General features: G+C 35.5%; 1 protein-coding gene across 7 annotated transcripts in view; it reads right to left on the reverse strand.

Annotated features, from left to right (window-relative positions):
• Window positions 1-1,350: 1,350 nt before the first annotated feature.
• The window catches only part of PTPRK (protein tyrosine phosphatase receptor type K), a 490,478-nt gene continuing 467,985 nt past the window's right edge, over window positions 1,351-23,843 (reverse strand). For 6 of the 7 annotated variants that reach the window (XM_028510317.2, XM_036024685.1, XM_036024684.1 and 3 more), the window contains 11 exons: window positions 22,444-22,541; window positions 21,553-21,669; window positions 16,374-16,528; window positions 13,826-13,961; window positions 13,428-13,577; window positions 12,333-12,506; window positions 9,239-9,370; window positions 8,987-9,112; window positions 6,217-6,380; window positions 5,558-5,693; window positions 2,591-2,828 (listed from right to left, as the gene is read on the reverse strand). In XM_028510317.2, coding sequence (XP_028366118.1) covers window positions 2,775-2,828; window positions 5,558-5,693; window positions 6,217-6,380; window positions 8,987-9,112; window positions 9,239-9,370; window positions 12,333-12,506; window positions 13,428-13,577; window positions 13,826-13,961; window positions 16,374-16,528; window positions 21,553-21,669; window positions 22,444-22,541 — 1,442 coding nt within the window. In that variant the 3' untranslated portion in view covers window positions 2,591-2,774. Of the gene's footprint in view, window positions 2,829-5,557; window positions 5,694-6,216; window positions 6,381-8,986; window positions 9,113-9,238; window positions 9,371-12,332; window positions 12,507-13,427; window positions 13,578-13,825; window positions 13,962-16,373; window positions 16,529-21,552; window positions 21,670-22,443; window positions 22,542-23,843 lie in introns of all 7 variants that reach the window. The other variant, XM_036024680.1, reaches the window with a different exon arrangement.

The following is a 23,843-nucleotide window of genomic DNA, read 5'->3' on the forward strand; positions in this document are numbered from 1 at the left end:
TTGTTTATATTTCAATGTCAAAAATCATTTGCCTGGGACACAGAAACACATTCATGCAAAAGCCTTTTCTTTCTCCAAAGACGAAATATTAGAATAAGGCTAGGCAGCTTGGTTAAAACTTATAAATTCTCAGTTGCTTATGTGTTTCTACTGACACACTTCCAACATTCCCTACTGATAACATATACGAAAGGAATCTATAAAATTCAACTTTATAACAGGAATAAGTGACATACAGACATGGGGCCTTTAAGTATGAAAAATATGGTCACTTTTAAAAAGTTCTGACACAGCGTTTCTTGCCCAGGGGGACATAGCCGAGAGGGACATAGCCAGGCATGGGACTACTCATGGAGCTCCACAAGGGTATAAAGCATGATTTTTAAAACATGAGTTTTGAGAAAGATGGATTGAGAACTACTCCCCTCCCGATCCTGGTGAACTGGTCTCTGTGGTGTCCAAACAAAGCAAGCATGGCATTTCCATTTCCTGCTAGAGAGAGAGAGAGAGAGAGAGAGTGCTCCTTTTGTCCCTTGCTTGGAGTCTGGAGGCCACACGGACCTCTGAGCTTTGTGAACAGTGGTATTCATGGTGATTCTGGTGGCATGTGAATGCAATGATGTGAGTAGAAATGAAGTCAGGGTCCTGCAGGAAAGCAGAATCCTGCACAGGATTAGTGCCACTGGGTACAAAAATCTTGGGTAAGTCTGTAATTATTTTGTTAAGTGCATCCATGTTTAAGTGGAACTTAGTCTTCCCAGGAAAGGAAGTCTCATTATCTAAATTCTTACCAACAAAAGTCACAAATGTCCTAATAATGTACAAAGCAAATGGAATTTAAAGATGCCCATAATGGGTAACACTTTATGAGACAATCAATTAATGAGGAAAAATAAGAATGAAGTACCCAGTTTTTGTTGTCACACAACAGGGAAGCGGTGTGGTCAGTGGAAGAGAGGAAGCTGCTAAATCAGACTCAGATTTGAATCAGGTGACAAATCATTTATGTTCTCGGTTTCAATTTCATTGGTAAAATAGAGGTGATAATTACTATCTGTCAAGTTTGTTATAAGAAAGAAGTGAGAAAATATATACTATATAAAAGAATAGTGACATATAACTATGGAAACTCAAAAAATAATTGATGTCAATATCTTGGCTTTTTTTCCTCCACTCGTATGGACTTTTTGAAATTCAACTTTAAAAAGCAAAATGAAAGAAATTGGTGCTTAGAGATTAGTTTTACTCCTAATAGAATTTTCATGGTCTACTTTTATTGAGAATAGGGTATTTAATTGGGAGTACAGGCATGGAAATGAGGAGAAAATGATGTGCAAACAATACCTGATATAATTATAAAAACTTTATTTCACTCTTACTTTAATTAAATCTTTAAAAGCACCATGTCATGTACTGGCAATCTAGAACGAGGCTACTGGAACGCTTCAGTCAATAACAAACTGCAAGCTGATGATGTTGAGTTACAGCTACATGGAGCACGCGAACAAGACCACACTTACGAAGGCTCCCTGGAGAATCTTGTGACGCTGCACAAAACAGGAATCTGGCATCAATTTGTTCACACTTTCTATGGTCAGAACCCAAAGCTCGTGCATGTAAACATCAAAAGAAACGTTTTATCACCTTGACAGTTTACAGATTGCTAAAACTTGACCCTGAAAGCACAAATGCTGCTATTTTGTTTTCTGCTTGGCCATAGGCTGAAAAGATCAAGTCCTTTAACATTTAAATGATGCTTAAAGGCTATGTTCTACACCGCGCACGCTACCAGAAAGGATTTGAATGTGTTCGACTCTCATATGTTATCACCAAACCATTATTTATTTTACCTAATGAAATCATGAAAAATTATACCTTTTCAGCAAAATGTTGTAATTTGGTCCTATAGGAAAAGACCCAATTGCCAAGGTGTTTTACATAAATTTAATTCACAAGCATGTTCACAAGAGGACCACTATAAAGAACATTGCTTCCTGGTTTGTGAATAAAGAGTTTATCCTCTACTTACACTAAAAACATACAAAAAATAATCTACAAAAATTGTTTACGATGAATTTTAGTGAAAGAAAAAGCTTCAGAAAAAAAAGTGATAGCGTGGTGGTAGTATTTTAGCCATCAAAAAAGGAATGTCAGTAACCAATAAATATAATGTGCTTTCTCCATATAGACATATTTACACTTGAGTCTTTGGCTTATGTTTTTTTTCTAAAAAGAACTTTAAATGATCCAGCCATCATTGCACATTGAAAGAAAATAAGCCAGTTATATATATTTATATATTTATATAGAGATCTGCTACACTTGAAACATATAAAAATGAACTTTACTATGAATTCGCACAGCTTTTCTTTCTTCTTTCTTTAAAGATTTAACATTTTTTGTCTAAAAAAGGGAAAAAAACACCACATAGAAAGTATTAATTCATGCAACATGTGGTGGCTGCTCTACCAAAACCAGGAGAGAAAAGGCTGCATATTCACTGTACAAACACTGATAAGTTCTCATTTGAATCTGGTTCTTATTAAATATAGTATATGTGGCACGAAATGTCGATGCTTTCATACAGTAATAGAAATTAATTGAGTCCTTTTTATTAAGATACACAACTTCATAAGAAAAATACTTTTACCTCTCGAATGTAAAAGTCGCCCACCCCCCAACATTAAAATCTTTCTGCACAGGTGTAACAGGTACAACAGCTGCTGGCTCAACAGATGAACAGGTTCTTGCTGGGACGCGGACGTCTCACCCTACTAAGACGACTCCAGGTACTCCAAGGCTACATCGTAGCAGAAGCGGTACTGCTCCTGAAAGACATTAGCACAAAAGAGTTGGGGAAAGTGAGGAACAAAGAGACTCATGGTGAACAACGGCTACCCCATGAATACTCAGCAAACAATTTAGATTATTCAAGAATGACAAATTATTTTTTCTATATACAAGTTGAATATCTGGGAATATATATTTTACATTTCAGTCTAATGGCTGCTGTTTAAGAAAACAGATGATGTAAAAAGATATGTTGTCTTTGCCTGATAGTTTCTATCAAATTAAAAAAACTATTTTTAAAGTTGATTATAATAGCAATACCTGATAATGACAATTTTTCCAATATAGAAAAATATAAAGATTAATAAGCAGATTTTCTATACTTCTATCATCAGAAAATAAAATTGTTAATATTACTGTCTTAGTTTTGCTTCAGTCCTTTTTAATGCATGGTTGAAATAATTACTTTAGAACAAATATACTTGCATACGTACATGAGGATATAATTTTATATTCATTGTCTTTTGTGTAACATTAGGTAACTTTTTCCCATGTTAACATATCTTTTAACCCTATATAAAAGTATAACAGGTGGATTGTTTATCTATTAGATTGCATTTATTTTTTTCTACTATAAAATAATGCTACAGTAATACATGCAAATATTCTCCACATTTTAGACATTTCCCTTAGAAGAAAAAAAGAAGCCAGTCATTTCAAACTGCTACTTTACAATGTCAAATTCTTAATTTTTGACAGTTTTTGGTCCATCAGGGTATTCAAGAAAGTTTTTGACACTGGTTACTGGTTCTTAAATTTTTTTGAGCTTATTTACATCTGAAAATTTATTTCTGCTGCCTTGATATATTTAAGATGGCTTTGTTAGCAATAAAAATTTTGAGTTTAAACTGCTTTTCCTCTAAGTCCATGTATGCATTGCTTATTCAGAATTTGAAAAAAAATTGGAGACTGTATTACTAATTATGACTTACAACATGTAACCCATTAAAAACTTTCCAATTCAACCCAAGTAGATAAATTCAGGCTGAAATGGAGAATAATGCAAAATTCATATTCTTTCTAAAGCTAACATCCAGGTGTCTCCAGCAATAAACTGGGGTGACAGAAACCTTCCCCAAGAGGTCTGCATCTACCCTACCCTAATTGTCAAGTAGATGTGATTTTAATTAGTCTGCTACTGTAACAAGTGCATCTGAAGAAACAAAAAAGTGCTTGAAAACAGTTATATCTTTTTAATCAGTCTCCAGCCATTTGTTTTACACTCTAAATTTCCTTACCAAACTTGTCAGTACAAGTCAACAGCACATTAAACTAATCATCACCTGTGATGAAACACAAATCAGAGGGTGGGGGATTTTGTCATGATTCACTGGACATGAGTTAAAAGTAAATTATAACTTTTTGGAAGATTTTAGAATGGCAGAGTTTAACCATAGAATTATTTTCTTAAAGTAATGGTGGAAAATCACAGTGAAATTTGGAGGTACAATTTGAATTCTGAGGTCAGAAGTAACCCCATTAAGAAGACTTGGTCAGAGAGACAGAGGCAGAGTTTACATTGAGAAATCTTCAGACTGCAAAGAGTCTAAAGACATAACCATTACCCATTTGCTTTTAAAAGGACCTGAGAGTTCCACCTCAAAAATTCCTCAACCCATCCCCCTTTCTCCATCTTGACTGCCAACACCCCAGTCAAAGCCACCATGCCTTGTTTGGACAACTGCCGACACCTAAGGGATGCTGGGAGCAGAGGGGGTTGGAGCACTTGTAGAGGGTGAAAAAGTCTTGTTCTCACTCTTGAAAGTGAAAGAGTATGAATGTAACTCTTCAGATTTAGTCTCAGGAAGCAGTGCACCCCTTGTGTGAACAATCCAAGAGCAGGAAGTGGTAAAAATGCTTAAAGGTTTATTGAATTGCTCATTTTGGTTATCTGATAATCTTGATAAATGTAGGGCAAGCAACAGTGATGCCTTGGTTTTTCTGGTTGACTTTTCTGTGAACATACACTACACAGGGGCTCCTGATTCTATCCTGCCATGCACACATGTGTAACCCACAGGCATCTCTCCTTAGAAGTGAAATGTGCTAAAGAAGTGTAGCTTGCTTTCTTATTCTTTATACAGCTTCACCCAGATACACTCCCACATACATATGCATCTGCTCCTATTTTATGTTACGTTCTGATTTTTTGAGCTCTGGTAAAGTCAGGTAGCATCATAGGAACTACACTCTGTAATTTGTAAAAGCTGAAAATTGTCAATGATAAGTTTAAAAATTTATACTTTGACCAGAAGTAATGAATTATAAAATTGCAGTTGCCCTTTAAACATTGGTACTGAAAGTCCTGATGTATATCCCTCAGATTAGTTTTACCAATAAACTCAATATACTCTAAGAAACTAAAAGTAAGTAAGAATAATGCCTAGAGAACAAATTTATTCTTATTATAGAACCACTTACCCTAACTTTATATTAGCAAATGTTTATATCCATAATAGAAAAACAAATTCCTATACATTTTCTCAATTTAATGAAAATAGTTTTCTTTATTATTGGCAGCTTATGTGATATGTGATTAAGTTTCCTTGGGTAGAGGGGCTGCTCTGTAGTCCACCAACTACAGAGAACAGTCCCCACAAAGACAGGTTTGCACCTCGCATCCCCTATGTGTGCATGAAACCAATTCACAAGTAGGTAAATGCCTGATTCATTTCTACGCTCCCTTCTGTCTCGAAGACTGACTCACCGGGGCTTCCACCATGTTGGGCTTACTGTTCCTCAGTGTCTTGACCGCGTGGAACACATCAACGACGTTTTGCCGTTTCACCATTTCCACAACAATGCCGATAGCACAGAACATACCACTTCGCCCGCCACCATTTCTAAAGCCAAGGAACGCAAAGGCATGTTACGTCAAAGCTTTTGGAGACTATAGGTCACACAAAGATATATGTTTGGAAAATAAAACATGATCTTTAAATTTTTTTTCATTTGTGTCTTCATTTTGCTTCAGATGTGCACCTGGATGTGTGCAGGGCCAAGGGAAAGGACACTTGAGGGAGATGTTAACTCGGTAGCTTATGCTTAGGAATATGTTACAGGCATAGCTTGCCAACCTAGATCCTCAGAAACTGTGACAGATTTCCAAACTGTGTAAATCAGAAAAGTGGTTCAGAGTAGTGTTCAAGAGTTTATTTGAAATTATATAAAAACTATGTAATAATCAACTTTTAAAAGCATCTGAAAGCTCAAGTTAGTTAGTAGTTAATGATGGGATTAGGAGACAGGAAGATCTATGGCACCGTGTAAGATGTGAGCCAGGTGCTCTCTGGCACAGAGGAGGGGAAGGCCAAGGCGGGCATGAGCACCAAGGCTCCCGGGCCGGTCAGCCACCTCGGTACTCACAGGCAGTGGATGATTGTGCGGCCTTCCCCTTCCTCGCATTCCTCCTGCCATTTTTCCACCTGAAGTATCAGCTTCAGAAATGACCGTTTAGAGCCAGGCACTTCCCGATGAGAAGCCCATCCTAGATACTGAAACTGCTGTACCATCAGATATCCTTCCTGTGGCTGTGGAGGAAAAAGTACTTTTACGTAAGTAGGGACTAGAAATTGAACCAAAAAGCAACAAGTCCTTACCAATGGATACCATGATATCAATGACATTTACACTGGATCAAGTCTGTAAGTCCTAACTATGTTCATGCATGCCAGTGCAGAAACATTCTAAGTTACAGCAGCAGGAAACCTGAAAATTATCCTTTATATAAGCTTCTCTCTCGGAGCCCCTGTCCATTAATCAATTCCTATGTGTATACTTCTTAAAGAACTTTCAAAGTCATCTCTTCTTTATCACCACTGACATCAGTGCACTCCCAATCACAGGTTATGAAAATTACCTCCTAGTGGATCTCCTGGAATACACTTTGATCTCTTTCCAACTCTTTCTTACTGCAGGCATCATGATTATTTTGAAATGCAAATTTGATCTTGTCATTCTTCTGCTTTAATGGTTTCCAAATGATAGCATAAAATTCAAATTACTATCATGGCTTAAGAATCCTTACATGATCTGGCTCCACCTTCTTCTTCAACCTTCCCTTTACTCGAACAGGCCATTCAAGTTCCAGATACATCAGCCTTCTTTTAATCTTGCCTTGGGGACTCTGCATGTACATTCCCTTTGCCCTGAACATTTCCTTCTTGCTTGCCTTTCTCAGTTCCAAATGGTGACCAACTTGTCTTGGGTTTGCCTGGGACTTTGCAGGTCTTAGCACTAAAACTCGTGTGTCCTGAAAATCTCTCTCTCTCTATGCTGTGTAAACCCAAAGTGGTTGGCTACCCCATCCTCAAATAGCTTCTACAATTCTTCAAACTCCGGCTTATTTATCAGTGCCTCAAAGAAATTTTTCCTGATCACCCAGCTATGTCAGATCACCCAAATACTTTGTATTCTGTACTTTCTCTGTAAAATTATTCATATCTGTAAATAAATGATAATTTAATTAGTTGTTTAATACTTATCTTCCCTGATAAAATATAAATTCTTTAAGGACAAGAAAATTTCTCTTTTTCCCTGCCAAACTATGTACCACTTAAACCTAGCTAAATAATTTCCAGAGTTTTGTTGAATGAGTGAATCAAAATCTTAAACTCTCAAATAAAAGTGTGAAGGAAGATTATGCAATTCATGAGTGCCATATCATAAAGCATCAGATCGGAACCAATGTTAAGCAAGGAGGGCTCATGCATCTTTTGGTAGAACTAGGACCTACATAGTATAACACCCAACTTCTTGTTGTTTCATGTACTAAATTTTTGATGAAGTGAATGATACTAAATATTGAGATAGAAAACAGAAAAATAATTCTGTACTGTTAAGACCTAGAATGCCAAATATTGAAGAATAAGGAAACAAATATGCCAACAAAAAATGTAACACCAATTTCAGTTCGTGTTACTGGAATATTTTTCATTTAAACAGCTCAATTAACAGACAAGTCTTACTTTCTTAGTTTAGTGGCTATGGTTTCCAGCTAAAACATTACTAGAACCATAATGTAACAGATGTGCAGATATAATGAGATTTCATTTAAATTTACATCTAAGATATTCATGAATAGTATGACATGATTGAATTTATCTTTTTCTTCATGAAAATGAGTAATAGAATTGGATAGGATTTTATCCTCTGTTTATAGTTATATACATATATGTTTACTAAACAGGAACACATACAGCTACTTTGAGATGAAAAACATTGAAATATGATCATCCTAATCACACAATTAATATAACAGACATAGATATGTAGTTCATGTAGTTCAGGGCTGCTGCTCTGAACTACAGAGTGATTTTTCTTTAAAAAAAGGAGGGACATTTAATGGAAGTTACTAATGTTTTATTTTCAAATTATGCTCGTTATTTGGTTATATAACCTAAACAGTTTTTATTAATGCTTTTTTTTAAGGAGAGACCCAAGACATCCCCCCACCCACAAAGCACATGAATAGTCGGGGAAAGTTGCTACTTTGTTCTTGGGAAAGGGCACAGTGGCAGAGCTCTGCTTCTATCCATAGGTCTGGGCAGAGGGAGACGTTGGGACATTTAGAAAGACGCAGTTGTAGGTGGGAGGAGAATCAGTGATGTCTGTGATTTACCTTCTTCATGCCTGGGGCTCTTCCTTACACACAGGACTTGGAATAGTGACATGGAACCTTCTATAATGACTTCTAATAATATAGCTTTTCCTTTGGAGGTGAACCTTCTTTGTTATTATTATTATTGTATTATTTTTAACTGCATGTCTTCTCTGAGCTGGATGTCAACACTAATAAAACATGCACTCAACCTGGAGATAGGTCTACATGAGCTCAGGAGCCAGGTAGACTAATCAAACTCAATTAAGCCAGTGCATCCAAATCTAGACTTTCAGATGCAATACTTTAGCCTAGTAATAGACCAGACAACAGTAGCTTCCAGCATGTCTGCTTTCCTGTTTTCATACTGCTTTTTGTTCTAGTACTAAGGTGTAAGATGATTACTATTTTGGGGACTGATTATGTAAGGTTTATGAATTCTACTCTCCATGTTGTCTGAATGGAATTATACCCTGTCATGGCTATAATCCACATATTCTGGATCAACTTAATTAGAATAATTAAACAATGACTCACTCTGGTTAGATTGCATATCCTAAAAATCCGGTTAATCACATCACAATCCATTGAACATGACATGCATTCCACTTGGATTGGGCCGTATCGCAGCATCCCTTCTTCTGGCCAGTACTGAGGACAGCCCTAGAGGATGAGTGTTTTGAAATTAAAAAGAGTGTGATTTTTTTTCTCATTAGGGTGGTAAAGGAATTTTCTTACTATGCTATTAAGTTATGTATAAATACACAAAGGCAGCCCATAGCCACTAACCTGGGACAAGTCAACTTCATTCAACATCACAATGGAAGTACAGCCGTAGTCATACACTAATCTCCAGAAGTCCTTCACAGTGTTTGGCAGAGGGTATTGTGTGACGATGAAAGCAGCTGGTTGCCTGTAGCTCTGTGAAGAAACAATGTAGATGGGAAAACATAAGAAGAACTTAAAATGCACGATCAGTTGTGTAAGCAGATTCAATGCACTTCAGTGTAGAGCCAGTAAAATGTAACAGCTTCACATGGAGATGGAACCAGATTGCTCTACAAGGCACAGGATAACAAATCTGAACCACTGAAATACACTACAACTAGTAATTAGTTGTCTGGTGGTAAGATTTTGATGTCTAAACAGCAAATCAAGTAAGGAATTTAAGTTTTATTTTATTGAGAAAAGTAAATAGAAAAATAAAGAAGAAGAAACTAAAGAACTTCTTGAGGTTAAGATCCTCCATGAGGTGCCTATCAGGCTGTTTCAGTATTCCAAAGGTGATCAATTAGCCTGATAGGCTGAAGGCAAAGCCTCTGGGGTATGTGTATGTAGGTACCTGTCTATCAACCATCTGCCAATCTGTAATACATGTAACTGCTTGCTTCTCCTCCATTCCAAATAAGAAAATCCACATATGCTTCATAATCATATGCTTTTACATCATCTGGATATTATAGCACATTTTGTACATCTTATAATCTACTTCCCTTAATTTTCTGGGCATTTTTAATGTATATAAATAAACATGATCATAGTTTTAATCATTTAAGGTTTTTCAAGTGCCAAAGAGTAAAATCAGTATATTTCTTTGCTCCACCTAAGAGAAAATGGGCCCTAGTTTGCCAAGTGACCCTTCATTGGGACACAGTACATTATCTCTTTTAGGGGCTAGAAGGAGGGGCTAATAAAGGCAAAGCTCATCTAGCCTGGATCTCTAGAGTTCTACAGATCGATGTTCTACACTGAAATAGAAATGTACATATATAATGACTGAAATTATTTAATCATGTAATGTATTCATTAATAACTTAAATATATACATTTAATAACTTAAACTAGTGATTTATAAAACAAATAATTAGATTGTTACCTGAGATAGATTTCCTTAACGCTGATAAAAACTGTCGGTGATCTCCTAACTCATTTGCATCACACTACTCTCAGTCTTCTAAGTGTCTTAACATCTGTGTAGAAACTGATTCTTCAAATTCATTGATCCCACTATTTGGGAAATGCTGCTAACCATGGCATTTCACTCCATGGAGGACTTGAGGGTAAATGTGAGTAGATGGTTATTCACCTGGCTGCTTCTAAATGACCTCAATGTTTTACAGAGCTGCACCTGCAGCTGGAGTGAGTCCCTCCTAAGAAAGCAAGAAGTCTCATGAGAAAGGATCAGAAGAAAGCAGGAAGCTTTCCTTTCAATGAAATGCCTGCTCCATGGGAAAGTAAGTCAAAGATGCTGATTGCTGTTTGCTCATCTTTTTGAGTCAGAGGAAAGGGGAGATGGATGAAGAAGAGGATAGGGAAGACACCAATGATTTCCCATTTCTTTCCCCCTTATGCACAGGAGCATACCTAAGACTTTTAAATCACAGAATCCTTGGCTTTACCTCCTAATCCTTCAGTCATGGCAAAAGGGTGTATGACACTAATGATGGGGATGGACGGGGGAAGGGAGGAGGCAGTGTTGACCAGTGCACCCTGTTCTTGTAAGCTAAATCAAACCTTACTTTTCTGAAGCCCCAACTATACTGCTAAATACACAGGGCAGTGTCCACTATGAAATATATTTGTTGACTCATAGGGAATTAAGCAGAGAGTAGAACCAGAAAGAGTACAAGGTTCAATCTTCAAATTAACTAGAAAACAACCTGGAAATCAGGGAAAATTTCAGAGATACCTAAGACAAAACTGAAAGGCATCAATAGCTTTCCTTCTTCCCTTTCACACATCTTTTTTTCATTTCCAATCTAGACTCAGAATTGAAAGGTCTTGAATATTTTATCTCTGTATTTAGTTTATTTGCCTTTCCAGACAACTAAAAGGAGAAGAAATGGTACAATGAGAATCCAATGTGATTTTAGTGAAAATAATTAACAGGTAGGCAAAACTCTGGTCACAGCCAGATAGGAACTTTCCACTGGAGCTTGCCTTTGGGATATTCTGCTCTGCAGATTAAACAAAAACCAAGTTAACTGGCTAAAAGACTAGTCCTAGACGTGGCATGGGTTTTTCAGAAGCTAATTTTGAAGAACATAATAGGAGCAACAACTTAAAAAGCTTCATTATTAGTCACAAAGGGATGATCTCTGACTTCTAATTTCTCCTTGCTATGGTTCCAAAAGCCAAAAGCCAGAAATGTTTACAAAAGAAGGTGACAAAACTGTTTAAAGGCATTCTGAGCCTTGACAGTCGTTTTGCTTCTTCCCAAGGTAACCAAAGCAAGGTGGCTAAAGCCATACTCTAAAACTCTCTTTTTCTCCATGTTGTTCTGTCTGTGGGATGCTAATATGCTGAGTATATGCTTTCCCATCTACAGCTTATGACGAGTGCGGTGGGGCAAGTCAGTTCTTTCATTAGGATAGATATATTGACATGATATCTTCCATATCTTCTCTAGTTACTTATAAATAGTATCTATTAGCTAAGGGCCAACAGAACAAGTCAGTTCTAAATTATTGGAACAGTAAATGCCAGAGATAAAATTTTCCCTAATTAATACAAATTCAGAAAGATATGGCATTCTGTAATTTTTAAAATTCCTTCTTAACTGTATTTAAAATAGATAACATGATTTTCTTTTCTGAAAATAATTAAGATAAAAACTCTCACCTGAAGATATTTCCTATTCAGAATATAATAAAGGACAATCAAGTTCCAAATTTACAGTAAAGCCTAAAATGTATCATTCCTAAGAATCCTTATAGAGGAAACTCAAAAGCATTCTCACAATTTTGTATTTCATTGAACATTTCCAATTTTCCTTTATAGGCTGTTTTAATTTTCTTGGACAGGAAACGAGCCAGTGTTCATTTTCATTGCACTACGTAGCTTTTCGTGACACTTTACACTAACAAAGAAAGCAGTATCTTACATCCATAAGAGCAGCATTGATGTAGTTACTGCTCTCTCCATCAATTGTAATTAAAAAAGGCAGACATCTGTCAGGTGGCAGCATGTCCATGAAGCGATTCTTGTCATGGTTCCTTGGCAGGCATGCTATACTGCAGTCTTCAGCTTGTAGTCGAGGGGTGACTGAATTCAAAGTCTAAAAAGAAAAGGGGAACCCAAGTTATAAGACAGTGACCCATTTAATAGCATAACACAGATTCATCAAGTGTTTAGGAGGCCAAGTGAAGGATTTGTACAACTCGATGGCACTTGCCACTATAACAGGCCGATAGACTTTGTAGTTAAGCTAATGACACTCTTTCTTTGTAAGTGTGACAAAGAAAAAATACATGTACTGTACACTGTGCCTCTTCTTAAAAGGCAAAGGGAACCTAGGCAACACAACTACCCACAAAATACAATCAGAGACTCCCAGGATGATAACCCATCATCAAAGTTGGAAAATGTCATTTATGAGGACATTCAGTGTGCCATACTTAAAGACAGGCTGTGCTATGCCAGCAAGAACACTGAGTAAAGAATTGAAGGATTAAGTTTCTGGAAGTACTTCTGACTTCATTGTCACATCACTGTCACACACCTTCATGGATGCTTTAAGGGAAATATAAACATTTAGGGTATTTTTAGAAACAATGTTTAGCACAAACTTCACCTATTATTACTAATTATTACTAAACTTCACAACTTAAGCTATTATCACTAATGTGCTTGATCTCATATTCTGATTGACACAGGCCAAAACGCATTAGACTGAATTTTAAAAAAGGTTGTAAAAATACACAAATCACCACTAAAATCGACTTTTATACATTTCCCCCATTCTTTTCCCTAACTGAGTCTGAACTCATTTGCCCTTCATGATACAGCAGATACCAGCTCATTAATACAAAAGTGACTGCATAATATGTATAATGAAAGAGACAGTCATTATATTATACTTACCATTGGGTCAAAGGTTATAAATTTGACCCGAAAGACCTTTCTTAGAAGAATTAATAATGCCAAGAACAAGTCAAAATAAGTTGCTCATAAAAGAGGCCCTAGAAATTGCAAATACCTGGAATTCATCTTTGAGATGTGAAGAGTTAGTCTGGGAATCTATTCTAATCATATCAAAATATGCAGCTTTAAATTCACAGACAGGTATGGCAGTTTCTCCACATAAGCAGGCTTCTAAAATGGCATCATGAATAAAAATGTACTGTTCCTATAAAAGAAAGAAAAAGAAAATCTTCATACCATTTTAATAAAATTTTTTTGTCACCAAAGGTAGAGAGAATACAGAGAATTTTTCTCTATAAGGAAATATTAATAAAAATACCAATATTAAACATACCAATATTAGTTTGATGAGCTAATACTAATTCTATGTAAAAAAACATTGATCTGTTGGAAAAATGTTAGAAAAGGCTAAAAATAAAACCCACTAGAGGTAAATCAACAATCAACACATACCTCTGTCTGGACCATATTGATACGACGAGATCTTAAGGCTTTGACACAGTTGTAGATATCAACGACACCCTCCCTTTCAGCCATATCCAGCATGATATCGATCACGATGTAGCAGCCAGTTCGTCCAGCACCAGCACTGGAAAAAATTAAACAAAGAATTGCAGGAATCATGTCTGTGCAATCTTATATAAGGATCCTTTTGTCTTTCAGACATGTGGAATTGAATTAATTAACAAACCACAAGGCATAATTTGTACATATCCTGTAAACACTTATTAATAAACAAAAAAAAAATTTCCTGTGGAGTATATGGTTTGGTATCAATTGAAGATTAAAATAAGAGTTCCAAATTAGATGATACAACTTTATAAATAAAAATTATTTTTGTAAACCACGTTATATTGAAAATAATGTATACATGTTCAAATTCTGTAGAGTTTCTACAGAATTTCTCAAATTCTGAGAATTCTATTCTCTTATATAGTGTTCATTTTATGCAAATCAAATACACATAATTTTAAGTTCATAGAATTATAATTGAGCAAGGAATGGACTCACACTTTAACATTTAACCCTCAAATAAGGACATTAACCCTCAAGTAGTTGTGGGTCCTCTGGAGAAATGGAGACTGCTGGCTCTCTTAGTCAAACAGACTCTTGTAAGCACCAAGGTAAAGAACATGAATTCCAAAGCCTTTAAATGTGAAATCTGAGAAGCTACAATGCAGGAGAAGTTCTCATGAAGAGGGTGGGGGAAAATAGTGGTTATCAATGGGGAGGAGACCAATAGTAGAATATTTTAAATGGACATCTGAAGAAAATATGAAAATGCATTGTTAGGCATAGATATTTAATGAATTACTTGAATCATAATATGCTGTTGGCATAGGCCATTTTACACCCTAGGATAGCTTCTCCAATGTTATGCATACAAGTCAATGGAGGAAACAAGATATAGTTGGGATTTTTGGAGGGGAAATTCCCTTTGTAGTCTGTAACCTTGTTTCCATAAATTCAGAGACACCTGAGTCTAAGTAGAAAATGACACTTCTGTTTCAAGAGAGTATCTAAGAATCTTGGAACACTTCTGAAGCACACAATTCATAGGAAAATAAACCTCTATGATAAGACAACCCTGAATTGAAAACCTATTTATCTCATTTTCTAAATGCATAGATAGATTATTCACATTCTTTCTTTATTGTCCAGTCACTTTTCTTAAACTCACTGTTCTTTCTTTTTTTTAAAGATTTTATTTATTTATTTTTAGAGAGGGAAGTGAGGCAGGGGGGGGGAGAGAGAGAGAGAGAGAGAGAGAGAGAGAGAGAGAGAGGGAGAGAGAGGGAGAGAGGGAGAGAAACATCAATGTGCGGTTGCTGGGGGTTATGGCCTGCAACCCAGGAATGTACCCTGGCTGGGAATCAAACCTGGGACACTTTGGTTCCCAGCCCGCGCTCAATCCACTGAGCTATGCCAGCCAGGGCTTTAAACTCACTGTTCTTTAAGAAATTTAAGTGGAAGATATTGTGAATATCTCTTTCTTTCCCCCCCTTTTCTTTCTCTCGCTCCCTCTTTTTTTTGTGCCTACTATCCCTCAATCACTGTTCCCAGGGTTTGAGACAGGAAAGTAATTGAAGAGTCCATCAGATTTCTTGAGTAGGATTGAATTAAGATTTTTTTTCAGGGTACATAGTATCCAATTCTTATGAGATGACTTACTCTTACTTCATTGTCTGTGTTTTTTTTTTCTTCTTTTATACATAGTCATTTAAATTCTGAATAGATTGGATTTCAGAAAGAAAAAATATGCTTAAGTATAAACTATCATGTGGCTTGGAGGAGTTAGTATTTGAGAATGCTATGTAGCATTTAGGAAAAGACTTTCAAATTCAGTATATATTTTTTTGTTCACATCTTAAAATGAGGCCATGTAATTTGCTTTTAGTATCTCTGAATGCTTATTTTAGGAGAAGCTTCTAATCAGAAGAAAGTCTGGATATACTGTTCATGTTTTTCTGGCATGTATTTACTGGATCTCACTGATGTCGTTTTCAAGGTCCTCCAATAGATGTTTTTTTAAAAAAAGTCTTAAATAGCTGTTTTATAGCACAAATTCCTGTAATTTAGGCCATTCAGTAACTCTGTATGTCTCAAATTTAGTTTTAAAATCTGGGATTCTATTGGGAATTTACTAGATTGGCAAGAAATCTCTATTTCAACTTACCATTCCATAAAATATGGGATTTACAAAAGCAATAAAAAAATCCCCCAGCAAAAACCAAAACACAGATGTTGCCACTGAAAAGTAGTTTCTACACTCACAATCATGGACAACACTATACACATTAGAATGAACGTATTTATTTCTTAAGTTCCTATTTTATATCCTCCTTATGGCTAACTTTTATATTATTGCTGTTTTACCTAATCTGTAATAAATGCAAGCTGGAATTTTGTATACATGCATTAGTTTGTGCTTAAAAGCCTTATGTTTATACTTTTAAAAAGCTGGCTGTACACAGTCATCGCCATGTGGACCATCACTCACCTGCAATGCACAACGATGGGGCCAGCGCTGGGTGGGTTGGAGAACTTGACTCGCCGGATGAAGGAGAGCAGCCCCGTGGCATGGTAGGGCACTCCGTGGTCAGGCCAGCCGGTGAAATGGAACTGCTTAACTTCCCGGATCTCATTGTAGCCCCTCTGCGCAAACATGTAAACAAGTGTTTCAAGATGGCCCCAAATCCAGTCATAAAACACAATCGGGAGTACTAGACCTGACTGACAATGAAAAAAATGAAGAATTTACCAAGACTAGACTTTGTCTGAAAAAGGATGCTGGGCTGATACGGCTTAGGAGCTTACGTTTATTGTCAGACAACAGCCACAGGAAGAAAATTAGAAGTCTTGCTCAGTTTTGTAAGTCAGGGTAAATTTTATTTACTCTGACAGCTTGCTCCTTACTGGGAATGGAAACACATAAAATTAGGGTAAAGGGAAGAAATGGGAAAGCTAAAACACTGCCCTATTGACCCAATGCACTGAGTACTCAAGTAATTTATAAAAGCAACTTTCTAGCTTCTCACCTCACAAAGAGATTTTAATGCTTCGCTTATCCATGTTGAAAATGGCTTTGAAGCATAGCATGTGGAGATTTTCCAGCAGAGTGCTACTCTAGATTGGTTTATAAAAAGATAAGGACAGCTAAACTATTCTTCGGGCGGCCTATTTTTCTTAACTCCGTGCAATAATTCAGCACACAGAGTATTATTTATAGCAACAAAAATACAAAATAAAAGAGGTAAAGTATCTATTGTTGTGCCTCTCTCATATTGGGCTAATTTAAGAGACACCTTTAAATGCACATTTCAAAGCTTTTCCCTTCCCTTTTTTTTTTTTTTTTTTTTTGTTAAAAGAAGCCTGTAGGTTGTAGTAGTAGTGCAGCTTGGAGCACACATGAAGTGCTGCAGAATTTATTTTTCAGAATCCACCTTTGTAGCAAAAATACCAAAAACTGAAAAACAAAACAAAACAAGCAAAACCCCCTCTATAGTCTATACAACTCCAACTCTGCTGTGACCTCTCGGTCAAATGTCAATGTCCATTGTTCGAAAGGCAGGATAGGTAGAACAACTGCATGAAATAAACGAAACAAATTAAGAAAGTTTATGTTTTGATTCTATCCTATACAGACCAATATGACTAAAACCTTGGAAGCCAGTGATCATGTCTTATTATTTATTTTAGTTCCAGTTCTTAACACAACACCCTACAGAAAGCAGGGCTCAGCAAGCCATTATACTAGTGACAATAATAAACAGCACCACGGAGTCACACGAATGGAGAAATCCCTTTTGTTACTACTTTCAAAGGCAAGTCTAGTGCTGATTCTAGATGTTGCTTCACCTCTTCCACATTAATCCTTTCACCGTAGTTGCTGTAAGGGCCTTGCTCCTTTTAGTAAATATTAATATCTGGCAGCACAGGTTCCCTTGTTGTTCTTTTTATTTAATTTTTCCAAAGTAATTTTCAAATATGTGGTTTTCACAAAAAATCACTCTTTCCAGTTCTAATACAAGAAAACATGTCAAAAATAAAAACCCAATGACGTTCCAATTCGTACTGCACCGAATCCCTAATGTGGTATTAAAAACAATTACACACAAGTACACCTGGGGCCCGTAGCAGGCCTCCATTTGTTCACATCGTATTTCGTGTCTTTCAATACACTTCTGTGGTTTTTTTGCCTAGGACCTGTACCTTTCTTGCTATATTTCTAGAAACTTATCTATATTATTATTGTTTATTCCTAGATACTTTTTTATTATCATGAAAGATACTTTTAATGTCTACCCTCTGTTTATTGTTATAAGCTAGAATTTATGAATATTTATTTTGAATTAGTTGCTTACATAAGTGATTATTAGTTAATATTTAAAAATATTATTGGTAGTTTTCTTGGTATAAGATCATTTTATTTAAAAATAATTTCATCTCTTCTAATAGTAATGCAGTTTATTCCTTTTGTCTTATTTCATTTGATAGAGCTTCCTAAAATGTTGAATACTAGTGAGAATAATTATCCACATCACATTCCTGATTATAACAGCAAGGCCTTTAATTTTTTATTCCTGAACACGCATGCTCCTAGTTATTGTTGAAACACCTTTCTCATGTTTAGGGACTCTCCTTATTTTCCTAATATAATTAGAGTATTATTATAAATGTCACTTAAATCAAATTAAGTGCATTACAATGTCTATTAATGAAGTAACATAGTTTTGTTTCTTTAATGCACTATCATATGAAATATTCTGCCAGTTTTAATATCTTTGTATTCTTAGAAAAAAATCATGATGGATCATGTTATGATCTTTTCTCAGTTCACTTCTGGATTCAAATTTTCAGTATTTCATTTTGAAGTTGTTTCAAGAATGTTCTTGAATGTAATTGGTTCAAAAGGTGTGGGCATGCACACTGGAGAGATTGAGATAAAAAACAGAGGAGTTTCTTTATCTAGTTCTGTTATCATAGGTATGATAGCTTTTAAAAATGTATTTAGTTGGTTTTAACAGTTTTCTATGGCCTAAATGGTTTGACTAATATAGGCATTAATAATTCTGTAAATGTTAAAGAAACCTCAACTATGAAACCATAGTGCAATTTTAATGGTAAATTTTAACAATCATTTTATTTTCTTCTATCATTTGTTCAGGCTTCTAACTCTTTCTGAGTTTAATTTAAGAAATTATTATTTTTTAGCATATCAGTGTATATAGATGAAAATCTGTACCTCTAAGTTTAAACAAAATATATTTATAAGTTTCCTAACAACAAGCATAGCTACAATGATATCCTTTCTATATTTACTAAAATTGCATATTTTTAAAAGACTTATTTATTTTATTTTACTATTTGTTTTTAGAGAGAGGGGGCATGGAGGGTGAGAGGGAGAGAAACATCAGTGTGAAGTTGCCTCTTGCGTGCTCCCTACTGGGGACCTGACCTGCAACCCAGGCATGTGCTCTGACTGGGGATTGAACCAGCGACCCTTTGGTTTGCAAGCTGGCACTCAATCTTCTGAGCCACACTGCCAGGGCTAAAGTTGCATATTTTTTTGATTGTTCCTCATTCTGAATCAGTGGTTTAGTTAGTCTATTGATCTTCTCAAAGAACTAGCTTTTTAATTTTTTGTGTGTGTTTCTGTTTAATAGTTATTTTTTTATTTTATTGATTTTTAAAGTTTTCTAGTTTAATGATTTTTCATGTGATCTAGACTACCTTTAAAAATTGAAATGATTTATGGATATATTTTTTTCTTAGAGGATAACTTGTGGGAAATTTTGGTATAAATTGTTGATTACTACAGTATAATTTTAGCTTTGAGGCAATAGTTCACTCAGGGATTATTCAGAAGAGGCTTTGGTGATTTCTAAGAGCCTAATTTATGGGGTCATGGCTTAGTGATTTGTTATTATTTTCTATTGGATTTTAGAAGCATCTTGAAGTTTTTGTTATTGTTCACATTTCCTTTATAAGTTCGTGATTGATTTTCATAAAATTCTCATGAACTAACAAGAAAAATGCATATTCTATATTCTTTCTTTCCATAATAATGAGGTCTAGTTAATCATTAAATCAAACTTGATGGCTCTTTTTGAAATCTAGATCTTTGATTATCTTATTGTACTGATTTGTCTAAGAAATTTCCATACTTTTTTAGAGTTGTGATAATCGTAATTATGTTATTCTGTATAATGCTACTTTTAATATTTTCTCTAATTATTTTAATGTGGGTATAAATACTTATAGATCTAGTTTGTAAAATATGCTATTTCTAGGCCCTAGGCGGGTAGCTCAGTTGGTTAGGATGTTGTCCTGATACACTAAGGTTGTGGGTTCAATCTTGGGTCTGGGAACATACAAGAAACAACCAATTAATGTATAAATAAATAGAACAACAAATCAATGTCTCAATGTTTCTCTCTCTGTCTCTCTCTCAAGTCAATACATTTTTAAAAATGCTATTGCAAGCCCTGGCTGGCGTAGCTCAGTGGATTGAGCACGGGCTGCAAACCAAAGTGTCACAGGTTGGATTCCCAGACAGGGTACATGCCTGGGTTGCAGGCCATAACCCCCAGCAACCCCACATTGATGTTTCTCTCTCTATCTCTCTCCCTTCCCTCTCTAAAAATAAATAAATAAAATCTTTTAAAAAATGCTATTGTTAGATCATAAATGTATAATATCTTCCTACTGCTGGACATGTACAGTCAACTAAATTTTCCAAGAGTATACATGAAGTCATTGTATTTTAAATGCACACCTTATGATAAATTAATGGAAAAAAATTCTTAGCCAAAGGACACCCATATCTTAAAGCTCTGCAGATATACAGAGATACATATGCAACCATGGTATCTGCAGCAATGTAGTTCATTGCTTCTGTGTCTCACTTAAATGTTCTTACATTGTCTACTTTGCTTTAGTCTTTCTGATCCTGTTAAAAATAAAAGTCAGATCATGTTACTCCTGGGCTCCTAACCCTTCAATGACCGCCTGCCTCCTTTGATACAAGCTAAAATCATCATAATGGCTTATAAGGGCTCACTTATCTGGCTCTGTGATTTCTCTGACTCCATCTCGTATTTCTGTCTTATCTCTGAAGGCTTTCGACTCCTGGCTGTGTCTCATTGTGACAGGTATACTCGTGCCTCAGGGTCTCTAAAATGAATCTTCCCTCCCTCAGAAATATTCTTCTCTGGGCTAACTTCCCTGGGATATAATAGTTAAATCACTCACTCCACTCCCTCACTTTCCACAGGCCTTTATTTGTAGGCAGTTTTCTCAATGAGTCTTCTACTGATCATCCTTTTAAAATTGTAAACCATTCCTTCTTCTACCTCAGCAATATTATCTATTGTACTTCCATTCCCAACATCATTTTTCTCTGTAGTACCTTTCATAGTATATGATGTATTTGCTTTATTAATGTTTATCGCTTTTCTCCCCTCAACTGATTATAAGCTCCACAAGAGCAGGGATTTAATGTGTTTCAAAGTTTTGAAACATGCCTTGAACATGATATGCTCTTAAACAAATATTTGTAAAATAAATGAGTAAAATGGACAGATTTATAGCATAGTCGAAACATACTTTAACAAGCATTCTAAGAGAAAAATAAGTTTCAATATTCATTTTAAAAAATAGAACGTTAGGGTGCCTACCCTTTCCAGGGTGAAAGTCCTAACTACATATTCAGCAAGTGGTTCCATTTCTACGCAAGTTACTTTGAAGTCGCCATAAACTTCGGTATCATCAGGCCAATACTTATAGCATTTAACCTAAATGACAAAAAGGAAGACATAGGTTAACCTGAATACCTAAAACATAACCAATATGATTTAATTTGAGTGGTAACTCTTCATGTTGCAGATAAAATACAGTTTAAAAAATCTAGCACAATATTCTCCAGATCCTAAGCCAGTCAGAGAAAGAGAAATACCATATGATTTCACTCATATGTGGAATCTAATGAACAAACTGAAATAACAAGCAAAATAGAGACAGATTCACAGATAGAGAACAGGCTGACAGCTCTGGGTATGGGGGTGGTTAGAGGGTGGAGGGATTAAGCAAAATAGGAAACAGAACTCACGGAAATGGACAATAGTGTGTTGATTGCGGAGAGGGGATTGGAGGGGGTATATGGAGGACAAATAGTAATAGAAAAAAAAACTATAAAAATAAATTTAAGAAATAGTTTGAAAAACCTATAAATGAGACATCATTTTACATATTACACATTAAAGAGAAAGACTTTGTGTTATCTCATAAAATTATACAAGCCTGACAATGTAATTAGATTCCAGTAGAAAATCAAAGTTTATTTTATCAATAAATGAGCAATCAAATAATTTCTCAGTGATCAAGTTTCACTTAGGGAATCAAGCACTCATTTGATAAGCTATGACTATAATTTTTGTTAAACAATTGAATGATATTCTATTTTAAATTTGTTATGATTTGCTACTCAAATTATACTTGTGTTTTATAGCCCCCTTAAAAACCCCCCAAACAAACAGACAAACAAATAAACAACCCACTTTTTTTCTTACCCGGCCAACCTCAACTAGATTTGTCACCATCACGATGCAGGCGGACTGTTCTTGCCAGACCATCCTCCAGAAATCATATACTGTTTCATGAACGGGGCCTAGCAAAGAATTAATTTGAATATTATATTATCAGAGACTTTTGATAGTTAATAAGACATTTGGTAAGTTAAAAAGTGATGTAAACTCAATAAATGGAAAAGAAAATTGAAGGTCGAACACAAAATGTCACTAAAAGTACTTCCAATGCATTTCCTATCTAAGTCACACTAGGTAAAAATACAGGCATGTGCAAGTTTGTTTGTTTTATTTGCCATCTATGTTTTACTTCCCAGTTCAGAAAGAAATACTGGTTTCTAGGGTATTTGTATCTAAGTGATGTCAATACATCTTCAAATATACATGAAAACAGGATTGTGCCATCACCAACCAAAAAGTACATATTGCCAATTAAAATTATATGCATATCACTTATAAACAGTGCATGCTGAGGGGTTAATGAAGACATGTCATACATACAGGACACATCTTAATCTTACAGTATAATCTCCAAACTGCAAAAGCATCTGCTGGGCTTTACTTATTACCCTAAAACTAGAATATTGTTCATCGTGGATGACTTTTCTAAATTTAAATGGTTTACACAAACTCAATTACTCCAAAAATATGTGAAAACACTTATAAAATAACCTCTGTCAAAGAGTAATATAGCTTTTGTTTTACTTTCCTCTTTTATACAGTAGATATGCAGGTTTTTCTTCTAACAACCCATGGCCAATTTTGAGAGATAACTAAAGGTGCTCTTGTTGTTGATGTTAGGATACTTTTATTTCCCAATGTGCCACTATAACAAATTTCCCCTACTCTTCTCTTATTTTCCATGAAGGAAGAAGTTGACGAGGTTCCCTTTAGCCCTATGTTTTGTCTCAGTCTTCACTTGCAAAAAAAATGCTGGAAGATAGTATAACATCTCATTGTAATGATATGGGCCTTGGGTACTATTATTACATTCCAGGCTCACAGCCTGCTCCAGAAACAAGGCACTTTATGTGAGGTGAGGCTTCCCTTGCTTTCAACAAAAATAAGGAATTCCTCCGCCCAGCACTATTGCCTAGTACTCTGCGACATCAGGATACCAAGAGCCCAATCACAAAAACTACCACCAGCTTTTCTTACAGTTGTAATTAAAAACTGAACTTGAGCAACAATAAAAAAATGATAATAAATAAATAAATAAGTAAATCAAGCTTATATATACATACACTCACATATATTTTGTACAGATAAAACAATTTGTATTATACAAATGAATGAATGAATAGTGTTATTCAGAAGGAACGATCATTTATCTAATTGACAGATAAAATTGTAAAAAACAAACAAACAACCCCTCCCCAATACGG

This window comes from Phyllostomus discolor, chromosome 4 (genome assembly GCF_004126475.2).
Source record: "Phyllostomus discolor isolate MPI-MPIP mPhyDis1 chromosome 4, mPhyDis1.pri.v3, whole genome shotgun sequence".
NCBI lineage: Eukaryota > Metazoa > Chordata > Mammalia > Chiroptera > Phyllostomidae > Phyllostomus > Phyllostomus discolor.